General features: G+C 45.0%; 1 protein-coding gene across 12 annotated transcripts in view; it reads left to right on the forward strand.

The window, feature by feature from the left end:
- The first annotated feature begins 319 nt into the window (after window positions 1-319).
- Window positions 320-20,751, forward strand: part of CAMK2G (calcium/calmodulin dependent protein kinase II gamma) — a 118,134-nt gene continuing 97,702 nt past the window's right edge. For 11 of the 12 annotated variants that reach the window (XM_029958529.1, XM_029958518.1, XM_029958522.1 and 8 more), the window contains exons 1-2: window positions 320-423; window positions 2,243-2,337. In XM_029958529.1, the coding sequence (XP_029814389.1) occupies window positions 359-423; window positions 2,243-2,337 (160 nt within the window). In that variant the 5' untranslated portion in view covers window positions 320-358. Of the gene's footprint in view, window positions 424-809; window positions 875-2,242; window positions 2,338-20,751 lie in introns of those variants that run through there. The other variant, XM_018069008.2, reaches the window with a different exon arrangement.

Below are 20,751 nucleotides of genomic sequence, written 5' to 3' on the forward strand. Positions count from 1 at the left end.
CGCGCGGGGCCGGGGCGGGGGAGCGGCCGCGCCCCGGCTGCAGCCCCGGCGGGCGGCGGCGCTGCGGGCGCCCCGGGAGCGCCCCCGGCGGCCACACCCGCGGCGGGCCGGGGCCGGCGAGAGGGGGCCGGCGCGGGGTGTCTCCGAGCCAGTTCTCGCGGTGCTGGCCAGGCTCAGCCCCTCCTCCCTCCCCGGCGAGCGGTGACTGTGCACGGCGGAGCGGGAGCGCCGAGCCGGGCGCGGGGGAGCCCGCGCCGCCCCGCCAAGCCAGGAGGAAAGGCCGCGAGCAGCGCGCCCGCCCGGCCCGTCCCGCCGCCCTGCCCCATGCCCCAGGCGCTGAACCTCCCGCAGCGCGAACATGGCCACCACGGCAACGTGCACCCGCTTCACGGACGAGTACCAGCTCTACGAGGAGCTTGGCAAGTACGGAGCCCGCTGCGCGCCCCGCGCCGCGCCCTGCCGCCCGCCCCGGCCCCGGACCCGCCGGCGCTGCCGGGAGCCCTGTACCGGCACCCGGCTCTCCCGGGAGCCGGAGGAGGATTAGCTGTCGCGCTTGTAATCCTGCTCTCCAACCCCCCGTCCACCCCAGCGGCACCGCCGCCGGAGAGAAAGGTGTTCCTGCCCCCCTGGGTCGCCCCGCCGCAGCGGGTGTCCCCGCAGCCTGCCTCGGGCTGCGCGCTCCTGTTGCACCCCGAGATTTCCTCTCTTCCCTCCTTGCCTTCCTCAGGACCTGGCTGCCCCATTCTCCTACCCGAACCGTCTCCCAGCTACACGTTGCCGTTTCTTGCAACTGTTTCTGCGCTGGGACGCGACACTGTTAAAGCCACTCCGCGATGCTTCAGTCCCCACTTCCTTGTCCCTGTGAAAGGACCAGGTGCCGCTGCACCGCGCTTCTCCCTCCCTCCCTCTCTCCGCACTTGTCTCCGCATTGGCAGACCTGCAGCTGCACCCTAGGACAGGGCTTTGCAGGGGAGCCCCATTGGGCAGGAAAGCAGCGTAGCAAGGGCCAGGGTAGGATTATGGGGACAGTGCTTTCGTGGGTGCTGCTGCTCTCTCCCTCCCTTCCTGCACCAACTGCCTGGCTCTGCTGCATCTCTTCTCTCCAGCCCGGTGTCCCCGTCCCTCCCAACACTGCTGCAGCTGTGTGTCACCAAGCCCGGGCCCCGGTGCTGGTGCTCACCTTGATGCTTATTGGTTTGTAGGTAGAGGTTGAGGAAGGGGATAAAAAGGCAGGACTCTGCAGTATTGGGAGGATTCAAGCTATTTTAGGCTCCCTGTCATGCTAACTATATGTGGGGCCCTTGTGCAGTTCTGTCCCCCTTTCTTATACTTTAAATGTGTACATTTGTCCCTAGACATGGGTTTGCAGTCCTGATCTGAAGGACTTGAAATTTTCTGCTAGTTTTCTCATATTTTTCCTTTTCCCCTTCTCAGGTCTTTTCTGTAGAGGCAGTTGTTATTCTTTTCCCACCCTGTTTTGTTGCTGTTTTTAAAAAATAAGGTGCTGCTTTCAAGTGCTCACTGTATAGTTCTGTAGTCCTGTAGAATTTGAGTCCCTGTCCTTTCACCTTGGTCTCTATTGTATTCTCTCCTTTTTCCTCACAGAAATCCTTCTTCCCTCTCTCTCAGACCCCTTCTCCAAGAGGAATTCTCTTTGGAATAGTCGTAATAATATCAATAGTTTCAGCTTGAGAAAATGTACGAAGCCTCATAGCTTCCTACTCACTTCATTAATAGGTACAGACTTATCCCCATTTTGCAGGTGGTTTGAGGGATATAAAAGAATTAATAACTTCTGCAAAGTGTTGCAGCGATTCTGTGACCGAGCTGGCACTTGAACATGAGAGAAATGAGCCCTGGCTTTGTGATGTAACTGCTAAGGAGACGAACTTATCGGCCAGTGTTCACAGCACTGTTCTGGGCTGTTCATCTCTCATTTATAAATCCTTTCATGTCCTGTTTCTGTGCCTGTATGGTCTTTTTCTCCCTGCACAGTGTGCTCTTCTTACTACACTGTCTCTTAGGGGGCTTCAGGGGTCTTCAGGAGGCTTGAGTACCATCTGGACCAAGTTTATTGCTGATCAGATAGCATGCACTGTTCATCAGATTCTCATGTGTTGTTTCTCTCTTCTGTATGTCTTCTGCCCTGTCCTTAATCTGGTCCACTCTGGGGACAGGAATTGTTGCTGCTATATTCACATTTTCAGTTTCATAGCACCTACCTTCTTTATTTTCCTTCCAGGGGAGCCTTCTCTGTGGTCCGCAGATGTGTAAAGAAAAATTCTTCACAGGAATATGCTGCAAAAATCATCAATACCAAAAAGCTGTCAGCGAGAGGTTAGTGTCTCAATCTACCTTTCTTCCCTATATTAACAGAAAATACTTCTGTGGAGTTGAGGCTGTAATAAGTTTAAGTGATCTGTAATTGCTTGTTTCAGTCATTATTTGAGCATTGCAAAATAATTGAGTTGTGTGGCAAAGAGGAGACTGAAAGAAGGTAGTGTAGGATGATAGAAAAATTCCTTTGTCTGGAAATGGATACTCTGTAAAGTGAGGCTGTCTTTTTTCTTCTTGAGGTCTTTCTTGAGATAGATTTACCTACGTGTCTGTGTGTACCAATCACTCATAATAAACAGAAGTGTTGCAGACTGATTTTGCTGGATGTCTTTTTTACTGAGGAGATCTGTCTTACCAGAACAGATGTGATTATTTTTTTTGAAGGATAAGTGCTGTCTATTGGCCTTGCTCCTTTCATGCTGTAGTTAAAGGTGGTGTGTTTGGAAACTAGCAAGCCTGCCTTCAAAGGCAGAAAGAGGTTGGGTGGAGAAATCTGATGAATTTGACTTCTCAGCGTATTAGAGCAAGTTTTGGAGTGTTTTTGTGCTTTTGTTAGTCCTGGAGACTTACAAAACCTGAAACCAGACTGTAGCCTTATGAAAACAGAAAAAAATCTTAACTCTTCCCCCAAGCCGTTAGTCTTCTGGTTTTTTTGGGACTTATGTATGCACAAAGACCTTGTAGTATGAAGAGAATGTGTATCTTCTAGTGTGTAAGGAATCACTACAGGGATTAAAGTTGCCTTGCAGGTGGGGTGGATGAGGGGGAGAATAAGAGAAACTGAACTGCAATAAAAGATGCTGAAAGCTAGGACTGCAACAAGTTGAGATGTGAGAGGCAACTGTTTCTAGAAGAGGTGAAAAAAAAAGTTGCAAGTCTTTAGAGGTCTTTCATATTTGGCAAAATTAATGTTTTAAGTCCTTGACTATCTTCTAGTTGAGTAGAGGGCTTAGTAGGGGGTGTTCACAGAGAAATGAAAAAGAAAAAGCAAGAGGAGAAAGCAAATGATCTTGATAAATGATTTAGAAGTGAATAATGTTTTGCCTAATCCTTATAAAAAAGAAAAATAGAATATGTGTTCTCCTTTTTGCCAGAATATGAAATGTGATGATAAGAGCAGAAGATGGCTTGAAGAATAGTGAAAAATTTCCATTTGCTATAGCTTACATAGAGAAGTAGTGTCAGTGGTAGAGTGCTGTGAAGAGTGATGATTTTTTTTTTTTTTTTAAACTTCTGGAAGTAACCGTATGTGCCAATGTTTTGGTATTTAGCTGAGTGAGGTCATGTTGGAGACCAACCAGTGGAGCCCTAGATTGTTAAGGAGGTGGCTGCAGATCTTGTGAGAATTAGTGTCCACTCCATGGTCACGTGAGAGTGTCTGCTGATGTAGGTGGGATATCCAATCTCTTGAGTTCAAAATTAGTTCAACTTAATATGGGAGAGGTTTGAAGAGTGGCTTTGCTTTACTGACGGCCATTAATGCCATGTTTGCTCCCCAGGCTTCCTTGTCCATCCTGTAGTGAGACCTAAAGCTCAGGAGAGCCGTGTTCTCAGATACTAGTTAGTGGACACCAGCCTGCTTAGAGAAGGGAGAGGGCAGATTGATTATAAAGGATAAACCATTTTCTTGTAAAGGAAATGGTATTGACGGTAATGCTGGAGATAAGAAAAATGGGGAAAATTGCAGGGTGAATATAGTGAAACAAAATTCAGAAACATATTAGCTGAAGTCCAAAACTCACAGAAAAGCTGACTGATTCAGTTTTTAAGTGTTTGGTCATCTAATGAGTTACAGCAAAATATACAGATGGTAATTACTTTTCATGTTAAGGTGATGACATGGCCCAACAAGTAGGAAACGGAAGTATGGGTGAATATGGCCATGTTTTGATCTATACTTACTATTTAGATTTCATACCTTCTTATAAATAAAACACACTGAGGCTGCTAGCTTGATCCTCAGGCTACTTAGCTTGAGGCAGCTGACAATGATATACTTAAAAAGGTATTGGTTAGAGAGAGGGTGAGGAGAGCAAAGAAAGAAAACGGATGTTTCTGCTAGTACAGAAGCGTGTCAGAAACATGATCAAGTTGCACTGAAGTCTTAACTGAGGGCTAAAGAATCTGTGAAAAGTGGATGGTGACTTAACTGAGGAACCTATATATTCAGTTTATTCCTGCTGTGTTTGCTGATAGCTGATAGTACAGAAAGGGACTAAATATTTCGATAGGAAGTTAGTGAATTCACCTTGGAATAGGTCTTTAAAGCGCTGAAGGATGAATGTGTGCTATTTAGACATTGCAGCTGTAAATCAGTGATTAGGGAGAATTCGATTCAGCAACCTGAAAATTAAAGTCTTGGGAAAAGGCGTTTTAGAAAGCCGTCTCCCTCAGGAGGAGCATTAAGGTGTTAATTCTGCAGTATCCTGCATATATGTTGCCCGATGTGTCCTTTCCTCAAGCTGGCACTTCTCCTCAGGTTGTCCATGTCTCTGCCCATCAGCACCTGTGCACGGGGCTTTCCTGTGCACCAGCTGCTCTCTGTTGTGCAGGTTAACCCGCCCTCCTGACCTGCTGCCCGTGTTGTTGGTTTTCTTCTGGACATGGTCACAGAGCCAGAATATTCCCTCATGTAGGGACAGCTTGCCCCTCTCCAACTTAATCATAACCACATTTAACATTTTTTACCACCTCTAGCAGAATTTGAGCCTGTGTGGATACCTGATGTAGCCACTGCTACTTCAAGGGCCAGGATCTTGCTTCTGGTGCAATGTGTGTATAGCCCATGGCTGCTTCACAGAAGTTTTGCCTGCTGTAGTGCTTTCCTTGATTATGTACAAGGAGATGGTAACAGAGCTTGCTCTCCTTCTGCAGTACTTCTTGTTACCTTTGTTTTTCAAGACTCTTGATGAAAAATACTAGATAGTTCACTGGGAAGTGCTGAAAAGCTGACTGTACCTATCTGAAAAGGAGGGAGAGGAACGCTTCAGGGTGAATTGTGTGCAGTTAAAGGATAAAGACTTGCAGAGGTATGGTGTTTTACAGGGCTTCTCTGTGAAAGCTAGGAGGATGGACGTGGTGCTGGTCTTTGTGAAGGGCAGTGCTAACAACTTCAGTCTAGTAAACTTCACCCTTCATAAAATACTAAGTCAGATGTTGAGAAGAGAGTCTCTGTTTCTGTATTGTCTATGAGTTTTGGATGCCTGCTCTCTCTCTTTTTTAATAAGTTTTGTCAGTAAGAGCTGGTCTAGATTAAAATTCATATTTTGGCTTTAATGAGGTATTTGCTATTATTTATATTGTGTTGAAGCTTAAGACTGCCCAGTGAGGAGCATGCCAAGAAGCTTAGTGTTAAATAGGGGCCAAATGCTTGTGGAAAGGGAGAGGAAACAGACTTCACCTTAGTCAGCGTTCAGCTGACATATAAGAGCAGTGGTTATTACACATGGGGGAAATACAATGCTTCAGTCATCTGAAATTCCTATGGGATTGAATGCTCAGGCTTTTACCAGAGCTACAGGTAGCAGCAAGTAGTAACTAATTTTTTGAAAGTTGTCTTGTGGGTTTCAGCAGAATACTTTTTGATCATGAAAATTCATAGCAAGTAGTGCTACAGTTCCTAGGCAGCAATGAAGTTCAAATAAAGTAAAATTACTTGCAGTGATCAAAACAATCAAGAGAGAAGCAGTAGCTTTAGTAGCAGTAGGGAAATATTCCTGATTTGACTCTCCAACACATACTTCAAGAGAGAGTCTGGCATTGGAAAGAGGTAGGCAGAGTTTTACCCTTTGATAATTTTCAGGATATTGCTTATACCAAATAGCATTTAGTGATCCTGCCACCGTGTGTAGTATTTTTGGCCCTTTTTTTGAGGTGCAGGATGACAAATCTCTGTGCTTTACATCTATTGTTAATTTTAATTTGCTGATGAAAATCTGTGTCTTTCAACTCTTGCAAGTGACATCTTTCAATGAAAAAATTAAAAACAGCTGCCTTGAAAGTTAGTCCACTTCACTGTGTTCTCCTCACTGTGGCTTTGCTCTTGCCTGCAAAATAGAAGTGGCTTCTGTCACTGTTTTTCATCTTTCCAAATTTGTAAACCAGATAAAAATTTGCAGTCTACCCAGTTATTTTGTTCTTGTTCCTGGAGGAGATTATGTGGATTGTGGGAGGAGCAGAGAATTACTTCTGTGTATCAAACCCCAACAGGAAAAAAACACTCTTCAAACTCTGCTTTTTTTTCACACACCTCTATTGTCCTGGCTTTCCCAGTGGTTGTTGATGTGGGCTTTACAATATGTTTTGTTGGAGGTGTCAGTAGTAGTTTCCCTGAACACTAAAACGTTTAACTTGAATGCTGCAGAGGACGTTTAGCAGCATCAGTCCCTAACATCTGCCTTGATCTGCTCTGTATGCATTTTTAGCTGCTGCTGGAGTTAGGACTCCCTTGGACTGCTCTTGTGGCTGCCAGATTCCCAGTCCCCCGTGGGCTTCGCACACCCTGTGGAATTGGCTGGGGGAAGCAGTGGTGCACTGCAGCGGGGCCGTCAGCTCTGTGCGGGAGCGGGGAAGCCCAGCAGGCCTGTCACAGGTGGCTGAAGAGCAAATCCAAACTTGTGTAGGAATGTCCCATAATAGCTGTCCTCTGTGTGTGCCTGTGTTTGCAGGTTGAGGACAAATGTCCTTTCTTGCAAAGGATAGCAAACCAAACCGTGTTTGCTCAGCCTTACTGGCTGAGTGGCCAAATCAGGTCTGGTCATTTGGTGTGTGAGAGGAGCTGCCCTTCCTGCAGGGTCTTTGGCTGAGAGAAGAGCTTCCCTACACCCCAGCTCCACTCTTTGCCTCTCTGCTGTCTGCAGGAGCCTGAGAAGTGCTGTGATTAGGGAGCATATATAGGAGACTGGCTTACAGTGGGCTGGGGATTTTTTGAAGATCTCTGCACATGTTGGAGGGATGTAGGGAGCAGGGCAAAGAGTGCTACACACCCCCCCCCCCCAGAGTAGTGTGTGAGGGTGGGGACGCTTGGTGCAGGAACTGTAAGGGGCTGGGTGGGGCAAGGGCTGCAGGAGAGGAATCAGTTGGTGGGGTGGGCATGTGGATAGCGAGTGGCTGAACTCTTTGCTCTGCACTACAGCACACGTGTGTGTCAGGGGCTGGTGGCAGAGCTGCTCTGCTGATGTCAGAAACAGCAGCCATCTACCTCCCACCAGCAGCCTGCCTCCCCCTTTTCTTCCTACCTGCCTCTGCCTGCAGCTCCCAGGAGATGAATGTGTGTGTATATATATCACTAGGGGAAATTCCACTGGAAGAGGTGTTAGGAGAAGAGGAGGGCTCCTTCGAGAAGAGGCTGGAGCTGGGAGCTTAGTGGGGGGCTGCGGAGGGTCAGCCTGGCTTTTTGCCTGCCCCAATACATCAGTACAGGCAGAAGGGTGCCCTGGCATGACAGCTGGCAGAGATTGGTGGTGCAGTGAGTGGTGGAAGCCTTGCTTTACTGTGGCTCGTTATGGCCAGAAGCTGGCTCCTTCCCACTGTGGATGGCTGGGGTTACCCCAGGTTGCCTCTCAGTTTACGCTGTATATTTTATAAAGGAGCTGGAACAGAGCAGACAGGATTTCAGCTTGTGTCTGTCTTTTCAGTGGTCACATTGAGTATTAAATTTCCGGCATTAACAATGAGGAGGGGGGGGAAGTGGGCACACAGATTGGGCAGGAGTTCCTACTGCCTCTGCATGAGGTTGGAGAAAGGGGCTTGATGAGAGAGTCGGGTTTCTTGTTTTCCCAGTATAACCTGGATTTTTGTATGGCAGAAATGTGACTAGACTAACTCCTGCACATGTCTCAAAGCCCTTGGCTCTAGAGCATTTACTCTGGTCAGCAAGCCACGGTTGAAATATTTGCAGGTGTCCCTCCAGTGAAGAGCAGTATGTTGAGAACACTGTAGATAGTTGGGGCAAGGGAAGCTACTTGAATTTCTTGTAAGAAGGATCCAGTGCAAAAACTATTTGCTTTTGTTTGTTTGTTTGTTTTGGGGTGCAGTGTGGAGATTTCACTGTCTCCAAATGTAATCCTTCTCTAGAACAGTACCAAAACATCGCTAGCAGAGGAGGAGTCATCCATGGATCATAAAGAAATTTCTAAAGAGTGCTCCCCTCCCCAACAGTGGGTTAGCACCACCGTTGCACTGTTTTAAGGGAGGACTATGATAATATTTTTGTTCCCTTCCATGCTCTGGAATTATTCTAGCTTTTTTGGCCCTGCAAATTGGGTGAAGAAAGTTTTTAAAAGGGAAGCACACTAATAAACAAATTTGTCTCCACTGTGCCATCTATGAGCACTATCTATTTGCTTCAAAACCCTGACAACCAGGGCATCACCCCCCTTTTCATTAATTCTGACCTGTCACCTGTTTTGGTATTTCAGGGGTTTCTTTTTGTTTCCTCTGTTCTTGAAATAGAACAGATACCAGACTTTACAGGAAAAAGAAGTTCATTTGCCAGTGTTAGGCTATAGAGTGAACTATTGCTGTTGGCTTGGTTGGGGAAAGAGGGCAATATTGGTTGGCACCAGGGTCACCAGCACAGGAAAGAGGCCTTGAATGTTGTAAAAGAAATTGTGGAGTATCTGACATCACTGTTTGCCTGCAACAGAAGTGATGTCAATGTCCAGAGTAGTCATCGTGGGGAAAGCAGAGGCGCATTGGTTTCTGATGGGCAAATGTGTCCTTAAAATCTTGAGGTGCTCACTAGATATTTTTTTTTAGTCTATGGAGGGAATGTCACCCTGTAACTTAAACTACTGTAGTTCCTGCTGATCCTTATGACCATAAGCTTAACGCTTCAAAAATTGGAGTCCTATGAGTTAGGCTGTCATCATGTTCCTTCTTAAATTTGCTGTCTCTTTAAATATCACTTCATACGTCTGTAATGTCTCTCCAAACATTCTGCTATTGCTGCCTGCATGATTTTTGGAGAACATCAGCAGAATACTTCTGAAGAAATGGGCTGGCAGTGTCTTAGAAATAAGCTTTTTGAACACTGAGCATAGCCAAAGATAAGTGGAGCATGGGTTTAGCTTTCTGGGGAAACTGAGTCTGTAGTTGTTAGATTTTTGATTCCTCAGCTTTTTTCACCTTTTACTATCCATCTCCCTTTCTTTCTGTTTTAATTTTGAGTTTGTTTTGATTGTTCATTTGACTCTTGTGGATTGGTTACTTTAACCCTTAATTATATTAATCTATAATGCTTCGACTGAAAATAGCTCTTTAGTAATGCTGCTTTACCCTCCTCTTTCCTCCCAGAGAATATTGCAGAATTCCTGTTTCTCCCACAAGTTAGATGAGCAGACTGGGAAGTATGGTGGTTGGTGCAAGTGGCTAATTACTGATGTCTGAGACTAATTCACAGATGTAAGGAGAGCTGGTTAATGTTGTATCTTGCCTTTTTATGATGGGGTCAGGAAAGGAGGAGATAACTGTGGCTTTGCTCCTGGTGTTGGGATCTGTGTCGCTCTGCTCCTGGCAGAGTCAGAGGGAGAATTCCCCGTCTCTGAGATGTGAGTTGAGTAAATGTGATGACCTTTCAGAGAATGTGTGTGTGCGTATAACTTTCGTGTTAAGTTTCTGAGAGCATGAGTTACATATCTCTCCAAAGCAGTGACGTGCTGTCCTGCTGCTTCAATCCAAAGTTCCCATCTTGAGATAGCTGTTGTCCAAGCATCCGCAGCCCTGAGCTGTCCTGTCTTACCTGTGGCTGGAGTGTGCTTAGCAGTGACACTGGGACAAGTCCAGGTTAGTGTTGTGCTTCGGAGAAGGTTGGTAGCTAATATTTTCTCTTTGCTAAGAGGCATGGATGATTTTGCTGTTAAACACAAGACCCTTCTTCTCCAGGGCAGCAAAGGTAGCAACTCTTTTTACAGTGCTATTGTTGCTGTGATTCTGTCGGATTCCCAAAAATTGAGCTGAGAGCTGTCGTGGAGAAAAGAGTAGGCATTGTGGGAATGAAGACACAGTTAATTTTAAAGAAAAACAAACCCCATGTAAACATATCTCTGAGGAAGGAAGGTGCTTGCAAAGATGAACCTGGGAGTGGGCATAGCTCTTTTTAGGCCTATGAGCCAAAGGCTAAATGGCAGATCAGGCTGGGAGCAGCAGCCTGCCTGCTGTGGCAGAGCTGCTGGGTTATCTCTGGGGGCTGTTGCCATGATGACAGTGGCAAACAGGGACTGAAAAATTTACCAGATGCGTGTGAGCCAAAGGATTAAACTTTCTCATAGGAGAGAAGGGAGGGGAGGAGGGTGGGTGATGATGTATTAACGAAGGACAGCATCCTAGTGAGAAATACCAGGCTTGCTCTCCTATAGCCACTGGGATGGCGGGGGGGAATGTGGGCTGGCATTCCTCCTGCAGTCTAAACTCTGGGCAACGCTGCTGACAGATTTCCTCTTTGAAGAGGGGGTGAACGCACCCTTCTTTCACTGGGTACGTCATCAGGATTTGCATTGCTTTGGCAGGTGAAACACAAGAAGTGGGAAAAGCTGGTCTCATTTTTTTGGTCTTTTTTCTATTCCCTGTACCCACAAATAATTCTAGTTCTTTACCTTGTGCTTAGAGCTTTTTCACGCTAGAGTTTGTGCAAATAATCAAGTTTCAGTGTTGCCTGCAGGTTGCAGACTATCGAACATGATGTTAACGAGCCTGCATGAGTGTCATTGGTAACGCGAGGCTGTCGTCTTTGAAAATGTCTGATACAAAACCGTGTCAGCACTATTAGGACTAGTAGTGATCTTGACCCTGTCTGCTGCCTCTGTCCCTGCTGAGTGGAGCAATGTCCCCACATATCAGAGCTGATAGCGTGGTGGGCTAAAGTTGGGCAGTTTTCCCTCCACTGGAGTCTGAGGGAAGTCCTGTTCCTACCCTGTGCTGCAGCCTCCTTTGTGGAAGTTGACCATTATAAGGACTGGTCCTAAAAGAGTTAGTGATTTGCAGTTGGCTGTGGAGCAAGGAGCTAGTGAAGGAGTGTCTGCACTCAGTACCCAAAATCTCAGAGCTTCATAGCAAAAGGTGATATCTCTTGGTTTGTTCGCAGTACTGCAAATTATCACGGTACCTTCTTCAGGCAGCTTCAGGAAAGGCTTACCTGGTTGTGTCTGGGAAACCTCTGAACAGCAATATACTAGCATAAAATGTTTGTCTGCAGACTTAGTAAGACAGAATTGTGGTAATAAAAACCAGTTTTGTTCTAGAAGGGCTTCTTCAACTTAAGGCATTTATTTATTAAATGAGACATTAATATCTATGGAAATTAATGATATAGGCCTTTCCCACTAGCCCAAATCCCAAGTGGACTTTTTAAGCCCCTGTGAATACAGGCCATGAGTGAGAACAAGGATGTTAAGCCTCGAAAACCAGATGCTAAAAGCCTGTGGAAAGGATTCTTTCCTTTCCTTTTCCTCACTTCTACTCCTCTTCTAGGCACCTGAGTTAGCTGGTGTAGGTTGCAGCTTGTCTAGTGGAGTAACTCAGGATTTGGATGTGCTTTATCTTCTGCAGTTACCGTGTCATCTCCGATAAGTCAGTTGGTGTAGACTGTGGTAAGCGATAGCTGTGAAGACAGAGATGTCGTTTCTTGATGTTGAAGACAACTCTTTTTTGAAAGAGGAGGTTTTTTCAATCACAGGGGGAGCAGTAAGAAAAGGAGAAGCAGTCTGACATAGCCTGAAGTCTGAGGTGAATAAAGGAGAGAGAAGAGCTAGAAATCTTTAAACTTAAGTGCACCATTTTTTTTTCCCTTCCTCTGATCCCTATTCTTTTACAGGGATGTCTCTTTTACAGGGGGTCTCCTTATCTGTGCAGCAGAATATAGTCAGTGTGTAAAGTTTCCTGCAGCTCTGGAGATGTGTGAGATGTGTGTGTTGATCCTGCTGCTGTGTTTGCTGCTAGAGACCTGATGTCATACACCTGACTTGAAGTGTGACTTCATAGGGGATGGTCCTGTGCTTTCTCTCGGATGCACTTTCTAGATGCACATTTCAAATACCATGGGTGCCCTGGAAGCTTTTGCAGGGAAAACAGCTTGTTAAAACTCATCCTATATTGGTCTCCAGTGCCTGCCAAACAAACTCAGTGCTTCTACTGTTTTAGAGCAGCTGCCATTCTGAAAATGTCCATGTGTATCTTGGGGTTTTTTATTTATTTCCTCATACTCCCTTATGTCAAGGCATATAACATTTCATGGGTAGTTGGCCAAGAAATCACCCATTGGTTGGAGGAAAAATAGATGTAGAAGGAGGAGGTTGTCTTTAGTGCCCCCTGTAACTCACAGGGACTTGCTGGAACATTTTTCTTGGAGGCTACTTTAGAGTATAGCCTGGTGATGCCAAGCAGGAGCTTTCTGTTGTTTGCCAAAAGAGTTGGTGTGCTGTTAAGTTTAATTTTGCCTGCCTCAGGGATACCCCATCTAAGCTTTGAGTATCAAATGTCCTCTGTTGAGATTGTGTCAGAGAGATCAGGACAGTTGAAGTTGCGCAGCTTTGTTTTATGACTGGTGCCAGTGCAGAGGCAAGGCTTGATTGTGACGATGTGCTTCTTCAGTGCAAGTTAAAGTAGTGATTCATAGCTCCTGTGTTACTTTAAATATTCCTGATTTTTGGACTGCAAATTGAAAAGTGGCTTTCAGCTCTGCCCACTTTTGTTAGACTGGTGTGTCATCTGGTTTAGAATCTGCCAGCTCTGCAGATTAGGATATTGTGTTGTGTCTGCTGCTTGTTATGAAGTTGCCTGGATTAAAATTTTCAGTGCAGAGCAATGATCCACAGCCTTCTCTGTATGTCTGAATTGCTGTTGCACTTAATAAGGGTGATGTAGAGGAGTGAAGTGTTGGTCAGCTTGTCCTTTGTGTGGAAGCACTTCTACAGCAACAGACTGTAAGTCAAGCTCTCATAATGCATTTGTCTTCTCCAGACAGCCAAGTTCAGCATCAGAGATGTGAAAAAAGAGGAACAAGGTAGTTTGCTTTTTTGATAACCATTATCAAATGTTGCTGACAAGTTCAGGTGACTCTGGTTGCTTCTAGCAGTTTATGATGCTGCAGAGCTGGGTACCCAGCTTTAAGAAAGCACATTATACCTTGTTAATTCTTTGTGACTGTGTACATTTAGTTTCTTCAGTGGTCTTGAAGCTGGGTTTAAAAAGCTTTCTCTACCACCACCTCACAAGTGGTCAAAAAGTTTCTCATCTCCCTGATGAATTATGAAATGTTAATTGCTGAAGTTTTTTTCTCGTTTGAAAACACAGCTAAAACTGCCTCCCCATCTTGGAAACAAAACCCGAATCTCACTGATGCAGTTACCTTATCTGAAGGGGTGGTGGGAGTTGGCTTGGGGACAAGTCAACATGCACCTCAACTGAGCCAGAGGAATTTATATTCTTCCTTCTGCATCTTTGAATTCCTGGATCCTGCATTGCAGTGACTTGACACTGCTGAGACCTGCTTCTCTGCTGCGTTGTTACTTTGTCTGCTAATAAGCTGTAGTCTGATACTTACTTAGCTGGTTCATCCAAAACCAGGGACACCTGATGTGATCAGCTGATGGGGAGAAGAACGGAACTCATGTCCAGAAATAAGCTCAGTTGGTGAGGTTTCTCTGTGTTAGGTAGTGGACCCTCTGTGCCTAGTGGGATTAAAACAGAGTTGCTGAAGTTCCTGCACAGGTTGCAGTCCCCCTGTATGCGGCAGGGAGGGTGCCAGCATGGCTGCATCGCCTTTGGAGCAGCTCCGTGCCCTACTGTCTCACTTACCGCATGTCCACTTTAAGAGAGTTCATCTGCAATGCAGCTGTTAGCAGGGAAGTTCTGTAAATCAAAAGGGAGTGAGTGCAAGTGAGCCCGGTGTCTGCAGTTGTGGCTGGGTCCTCCCCACACCACAGAAACTTGTTCAGAAAGACTTTTTGCAGGAGGAGGAGGAGAAAGGGATGGCGATGTTAGGAGCCCCTCCCTTCTGTGTCTGTGTGCATCACATGCTCAGGAACTGGAAAACATGGCAAAGCACAACGGGCAGCAGTCCTGGAACTGGAAAATCCTGTCATGCTTTTCCCCTCCTCACTATGCCACAGAGTCTAACCAGGTGTTTGCTTAGGGCCAATCCTGTCAGGATGTCTTTATTGCACACCCCCTTCTTACACAGGATGTCCTGTTACAATTTGGAGTTCCTGAGCTCTGCACGTCACTCAGAAGTGCACAGAAGCCCCATGAGTTCTGAGTTTACTACTGCATTGTCCTCTGTTGCACAGACTGTCAGAGTGACCACGTGCTGGTGCAAAGGTATGATGCCAGTGTCCTGTGGGGATGCTGTGATGCCAGGGAGGAAGCCCGCAGGTGGAGTCAGTCGGAGTGCCATGGCTGTGCAGGTGTTGCACCTGGCAGGCTGGGCACTGCTGCTCAGTGACTTGGTACACGAAGAAGAGCCGTGTACTGTGGTAGCTCTGGTACAAGTGGGGCAGATGCACTGTCTGAGAGGGAGCTCTGCAAGGGTTGCAGCCCCTCAAGTGCATGTCAGGGAGGCTGGCTGGGGAGCTTGTGCCTTTAAGCACAAAGCTGAGGAGTGGATGGCTTGCTGTTCTGCTCTTCCCCTGCCACTCTGCTTCTCCAGCAAGCAGAAGCCCCTTGAAAGACTGCCTGGGTATCAGCCATGACTGGGAGCACTTGTAGGATTGCTTGCTGTTCCCCATCCACAATTTTCTGAGGATATTCTGGTGCAGAAATTCCTCTGTGGTTTCTACAGTTAAGCAGCTGAGAAGCGTGATACCTTCTCACAGGGATCCACAAGGATACCTAGAGCTCCATGGGCCATTGCTGGAGAGGGCCCCACAGGATCTTCCATAAAGGTAGCTGCAGCTGGTGGGGAGTGCACACTGTTTTCATTCTGGTGCTTAGCAAGCAAGGCTTCCTCCTTCACTGTGTTTAGAAATATTCTAGGCAGACTTGGTTCCAGATTTCTACTTCTATTTCTTTATTTCCATTTGGGAAAACATTTCTTATTGACAGTCATTGGTGATGCAGATAAAAGCAATGTATGATTCGCCACCTACTTTTCCTCCTGTTTTCTCTCTGCCTCTCCTGTTTGCCTGGGCACTTGTTGTCCCTCTCATAATAACCAAATTGTGCTAACTGGGTGTAAGCAATGTTCCCTCCCCTTTTGCTGGAGGACTGTCTGACTTGTTGTAAGAAGTTATTTTTAGGGTTTGCTTCCTGGGATATTCTACCCGTGGCCAGTTATGGTGATGAAAATGTCACTGAGATGCAGAAAGGACTCCCAACTCATTGATAACGTGCCTGATCTCTCTCTTGTAAGGGTGTTCATGGGGGACATGAGTCCCTTACCACCATGTTGTCAGGGCACAGGCCCAGTGACTGTGCAGCATGACTTCCTGTGAAAAGCACACTGGGCTTCTGAATTGCCCCAGAGGAAAAAAGGAAAAAAAGGAAAGTAGAGTAATAAAAGCCTTTCTTTGGTTGCAGTGGAGTTTGTTTCTATCCTTTTTCTTTTTTGTATGTAGGGATGTCAGTGCTGCAGAGCTTTGTGGCAGTGTATAGGGCTGTCCCTCGCAGGTAATTTGCTCCTTGTATTGGATGTATTAGGTTGCACTGGGTTGCTGCCAAATGGCTGGTTTAGACTAGAGGAGAAGGTGTGTGCTTATTCTTTTCAAACACCTCTCCCACCACCGGTCTGCAGCTTGCAACACCTGGAAAAGTTGATTTTTATGGCAGCTACAGCTAGCAAAGCATGAATGTAATACAGGCAAATTACAGAGCCCAGCTGGACAAGACCATGGGCTGACAAAACACAGTCTCTGTTGTCAGTGTTGGCTTAAGGCGCACCTGCATCTTTCTCTGGAGATGTCTGTTCCCTCTGTATTACAGCAGATCTCTTTTCCTTTTCTGTTTTATCCCTTGAATTAAGAAATCAAGTTCAGGAGAACCATTCAGTAAGGAATTACTGAAGTGGTGGGAGTGAGAAGATATTTGTTTTCCAGGTAGATTGGAGATCTATCCAGATCTTTAGATTTCTTGGAGCAGCCTTGGAAGGGGTTGCTTGAGTGTAGCTCTGGAAACCTGGATCTTCCTCAACTGGGTCTGAGAAAAGCGCACGTGAAGTGATATATTAGTGCACCAGACTGGTGATGTGGAGATAGCTTTTGTGTACCTGTATGGTACTCCTGGAAGAGGGTATGGGAAGTAGAGACCCTCGGGTGGCTTTGGATGCAGGTAACAAAGAAATTTAACATGGCTTTATGGCCTGAAGCTGTTGGGATCAGGGAGCCCAGTGCTGAGGTGCCAGGGTGGTGACAGCAGGCTCAATGGAGTGGGCACTGTGCCTGTGCAACACGGAGCCTTGCCCGCTGCCTGCAGGAGAACCTGTAACACAAAGGTGGGGAGACACTCCTCCCTGACTAGATAGCATCTTCAAAGTTATCAGTGCTTAGAAACTTTGTATGGTTTTACAAACAAAGAGTTTCTTTCTGTGCATGCAGCATATACACATAACTGTCTATGCTTTTAAGTAATCTTGACATTTAAAGTTGCTTTAGTGAGTGGTAACTTTTAATATCTCTTCTTACTGTCCTGCTTCTATGCAATACCTAGAAGTGCCTGAGCACTTTGCATATGTAGGATCAAGTGTTTGGACTCTTCAGGAGCTGGAGGCAGCCACACTGTCTCTTTCCCTGCTGCCTCGTGTTCCTGACTGTTGCGTGGACTTACTGAAACATGATACTTTACTCTTTGGTACACAAGTGTTTTTGTGGCTCTGCTACTGTAATATCTGGTGTGGCATATGTGTGCATTTTAAGTCTTCTCTCATTGAAATGTCTTGGTAGCTGCTCTGTATTTACAGCTTGCTCTGTTTAATTTAAAGTTATCCCAGCATCGCTAGGGGAACTTAGCCTTAAAATAGATCGTTTGACCTTTTTTTTTTTAATTATTCTAATCCTCTGTGGCTTGATGTTTCTTGTCAGAAGAATGTATTTCAGCGAGGGTATTATCTCTTTTGGAGAGAAATCATTCAGCACTTGGGTGCAGTACCATTCATCTGTGCCTTTAAGAAGATTTTCTATTTAGTTTACTTCTCTCATTCATGACCCTCAAATATCAAATCAAGGCAGCATTCCCAACATCCTTCCTTCTTCTAATTGGCTGGAATAGCTAAAAAAGAAGCAATGGGTATAGACTTGCTGTTGCATGGACACAGGCCCCACAGCATGTCTCATGCAGTGAAAAATGACCTTCTCCTAAATACTAACATTGGGAGCATGCAGAAATTCTGAGGTTTTGTTTCCCTCCTTTGGGTTCAAACATAAATCTCTTTGGTCTGTTCAAAAGAAATGCATCTGTTTGGTGACCAGTAGCTGCAATTCTTAGACAGCATTTTATTCAAGAGCCACATTGTGCAGATGTGTTATTGGAAAATGGGGGCTGGATGCAGTAGGTCTGCAGGCTTGGACAGCCCTGACAGTAATGGCTGAATTGAATGCGTTGGGTTTGTATGAGAAGGAGCCTGCATAGCTCCTCATCCACAGGGACAGTCTTATGGTTTCTGTTCATATGTGGGTAAAGGTGAAGTCAATGCCAGGAACTTCCTCTTCCAAGTAGGGCTTTTCCCAAGGTCTTGTTAGGGATTTACCCCTACCTATGAAATGAGATGGGTGTTCAGTCTTGTTTTCCAACAGCTTAATTCCCCCTGTTCCCCCTCCCTTTGTCCTCCCAAAATTTGTTTTCCCCTGCCTGAAAGAATGTCATCATTCCACTGCAGTGTGCTCCTCTGCACCATCAGAAAAGTGTTCCTGCAGCTTTTTTTTTTAACCATGTACCCTCAATCGTTCTCTGTTGTTCTCCCTATCAACTATGTAATGCATCAATGGGTTTCACATTAGGCATCGTTCATCCTCCCGGTACCACCGTGGGGCAGGGAGGTATTAGCCCTGTTTTGCGCTTGGAAATACCGAGAAAGATGCAAATTTTCAAGTGCTTTCCAGAACACTTGGCAATAAGCCATGATGAGTTAGGAAAAGAGTCCCAGTCATATTCTTTGCTATAACAGTGATAAGAAGAGTGTAGGTAGAGAAAAGACTGTGGGCATTTGGCAGGAAAATAATGTGGGCTAAAGCGTGTGGTATTACGAGGAGTTGTGGTCTAGTTTGCTGGTTATAGGAATAATATTTTGATGTGTTTCCTGTACTGCTTTTCTCTCTGATTTTGCTTGTTGATGGAATAGAGCTCTGAAATACGTTATATTGGGCATGCCTTTGGACTTTCTACCTTTCTGTGATTTTTTCCGGTGATAAGATGTGGTTTGAAAACTAGAGGTAACTGCTGTTGATAAAAAAGGCTCTTAGACAGATGACAATAAACAACACATGGGTTTGGGGATTTTTTGTGTGTGTGCGTGTTTGAAGACTAAGCAGAAAAAGTAAAGGAGGTCACTCAGATATAAAATTGTTTCCTTATATCAGTCATAACTATAGGAACAGGGACAATAACATCTGCAATAGTTTGTTTTCTGAAGTGGATAAGGGTAAGGTGGCAAAAATGAAAACAAATCTCTAAGATAAGCAACTGTACCTAAGAGTGAAAATAAAAACAATCTCATGACAAGAATTTAGGTGAATTCTAAAACTGACTGCATTTCAGGGTCCGAGTAATTGAGTCCATTGGGAAAATTTAGATTATGGCATAGTGTCAGGAAACCATTCTTGCCCTCTTCTTGCTGTGTCTTTTTGGCTAACTATTCACTGTTTGTGCGAAGGTTTCCTACCTCCTGGAGAATTTGGAAGAATTCACTTAATGCCTGGTTAAGGCATTTGAAGTCTTTCCAATGGAAACAGCTGTAGGTGCACAAGGTATACTGCTGCAAACCCTCTTGACCATATGATAATGTCAAACTAATATGAAGTCTTCAAGAGTAGAACATCCTTTGCCACCCAGGGAAGAATAAAATCTTGTGTGTGTTTAAGAAGATTACTGTTAGCTCATCAGAAGGAATAATGAGAAGTTATGGGACAGAGCTGAAGACCTGTCATTAACTGTGACAGCTGGTTCAGAGGAAGGAATAAAAAATGTGTGGGAATGACCAGAAAGCTATTCTACATTTCTAAGTGTGTATACTGGGGATACTACTTTGTTTACAAATAGTATGATTCAGGTTTTGTTTAGAAGACAGTTAGAAACCATGCTGTGGATGTGCTGGAAGGAGTAGCCATATAACGGGGAGAGTGAAGGGAAAAGGAAAATACTAGGTAGAGGTGGAATGTGATTAAGGTTAATTAAAGTGTACTGTGAAAACTAGTTAGATGCTCTGGTGTGCCCTTTCTGTAATAAGAGGCAAATGCGTTATGCAAGGAATTGGAAAATTTATCTTTTCAATAATTCATTTCAAACTTGCTGCCTTGAGACAAATATCGTAGATTAGAATAAAGGATGAAAGACTTGTGTGTAATTAAAGTTGGCATATTTGGAGAGGAATTATTTTAAAAAGTAAAGGTCTTACAGACTTACTTCTTCAGGTTATTTACGTTTGGTATTGTGAGAGGAATCCCTTCTCTACTTTGTACAGGGTGACTGGGATAGTCCTGAAACATAGATTCCTGTATTTTTTTTCTTTTAATTGACAGTTGTTTTCTTCGTCACTTTAGAGAAGAATACAAGCTTCTCTTTAGAGATACTTTAGAGATACATTTTCTCCTAGTACCAGAGCAGGAAGATGGAGGAAAGGGTGAAGGTTTGAGTCCAGCATTGGGAATGATTACAAAAAAAAAAAAAGAAAAAACCCCAAACTCCAAATAACAACAACAACAAAAACCTAAACAAGCAAAAAAAAGCAAGAAAGGACATCCAGTCACTATCTTCTTTCAGTCTGTCTTTTCTTCCATCTAGCTGTCTTAGTGTTCCAGTATGTTGCAAGTTGAATTGTTGTTGTTCTACCTGAATTAGCAGGTTTCAGACACCACTGGTTACAGAATGAGAGACAAAATGAATTAGTGGTCTGGCAATGAGTGGATATTAAATTTAGGAGCTGACAGTCACAGTCACACTGCCCATTGCAACTTGACTTTCTCCACTTTTGGAAATTGTGTTTGTCTTTGTTTGCACTTGAGCTTTGTTTTCTTAATCTTTGGCACGTTTGAATAGTGTGTAATGCTGCTGAGGACTAATGCTAGTACATGGACCTATGGTAGCACTATTTCACATAACTCTTTGGCCTCCAGGTTGCAAAGCATTTTTCTGCTAGTTTGTTGGGGTTTTTTGAGGGGGGCAGAGGAGAAGATAGCAAAAGAAGAGCCTCAAGAAAATGTAGCATCCTGTGATGCTGTTTTTAGAAATTCTGTGTGGTGCAGGTTTACATAAAAGACACTTAAGCAGCATTCC

The sequence above is a fragment of the Manacus vitellinus genome, unplaced genomic scaffold, assembly GCF_001715985.3.
Source record: "Manacus vitellinus isolate BGI_N305 unplaced genomic scaffold, ASM171598v3 scaffold_15_pilon, whole genome shotgun sequence".
Taxonomy (NCBI): Eukaryota; Metazoa; Chordata; class Aves; order Passeriformes; family Pipridae; genus Manacus; species Manacus vitellinus.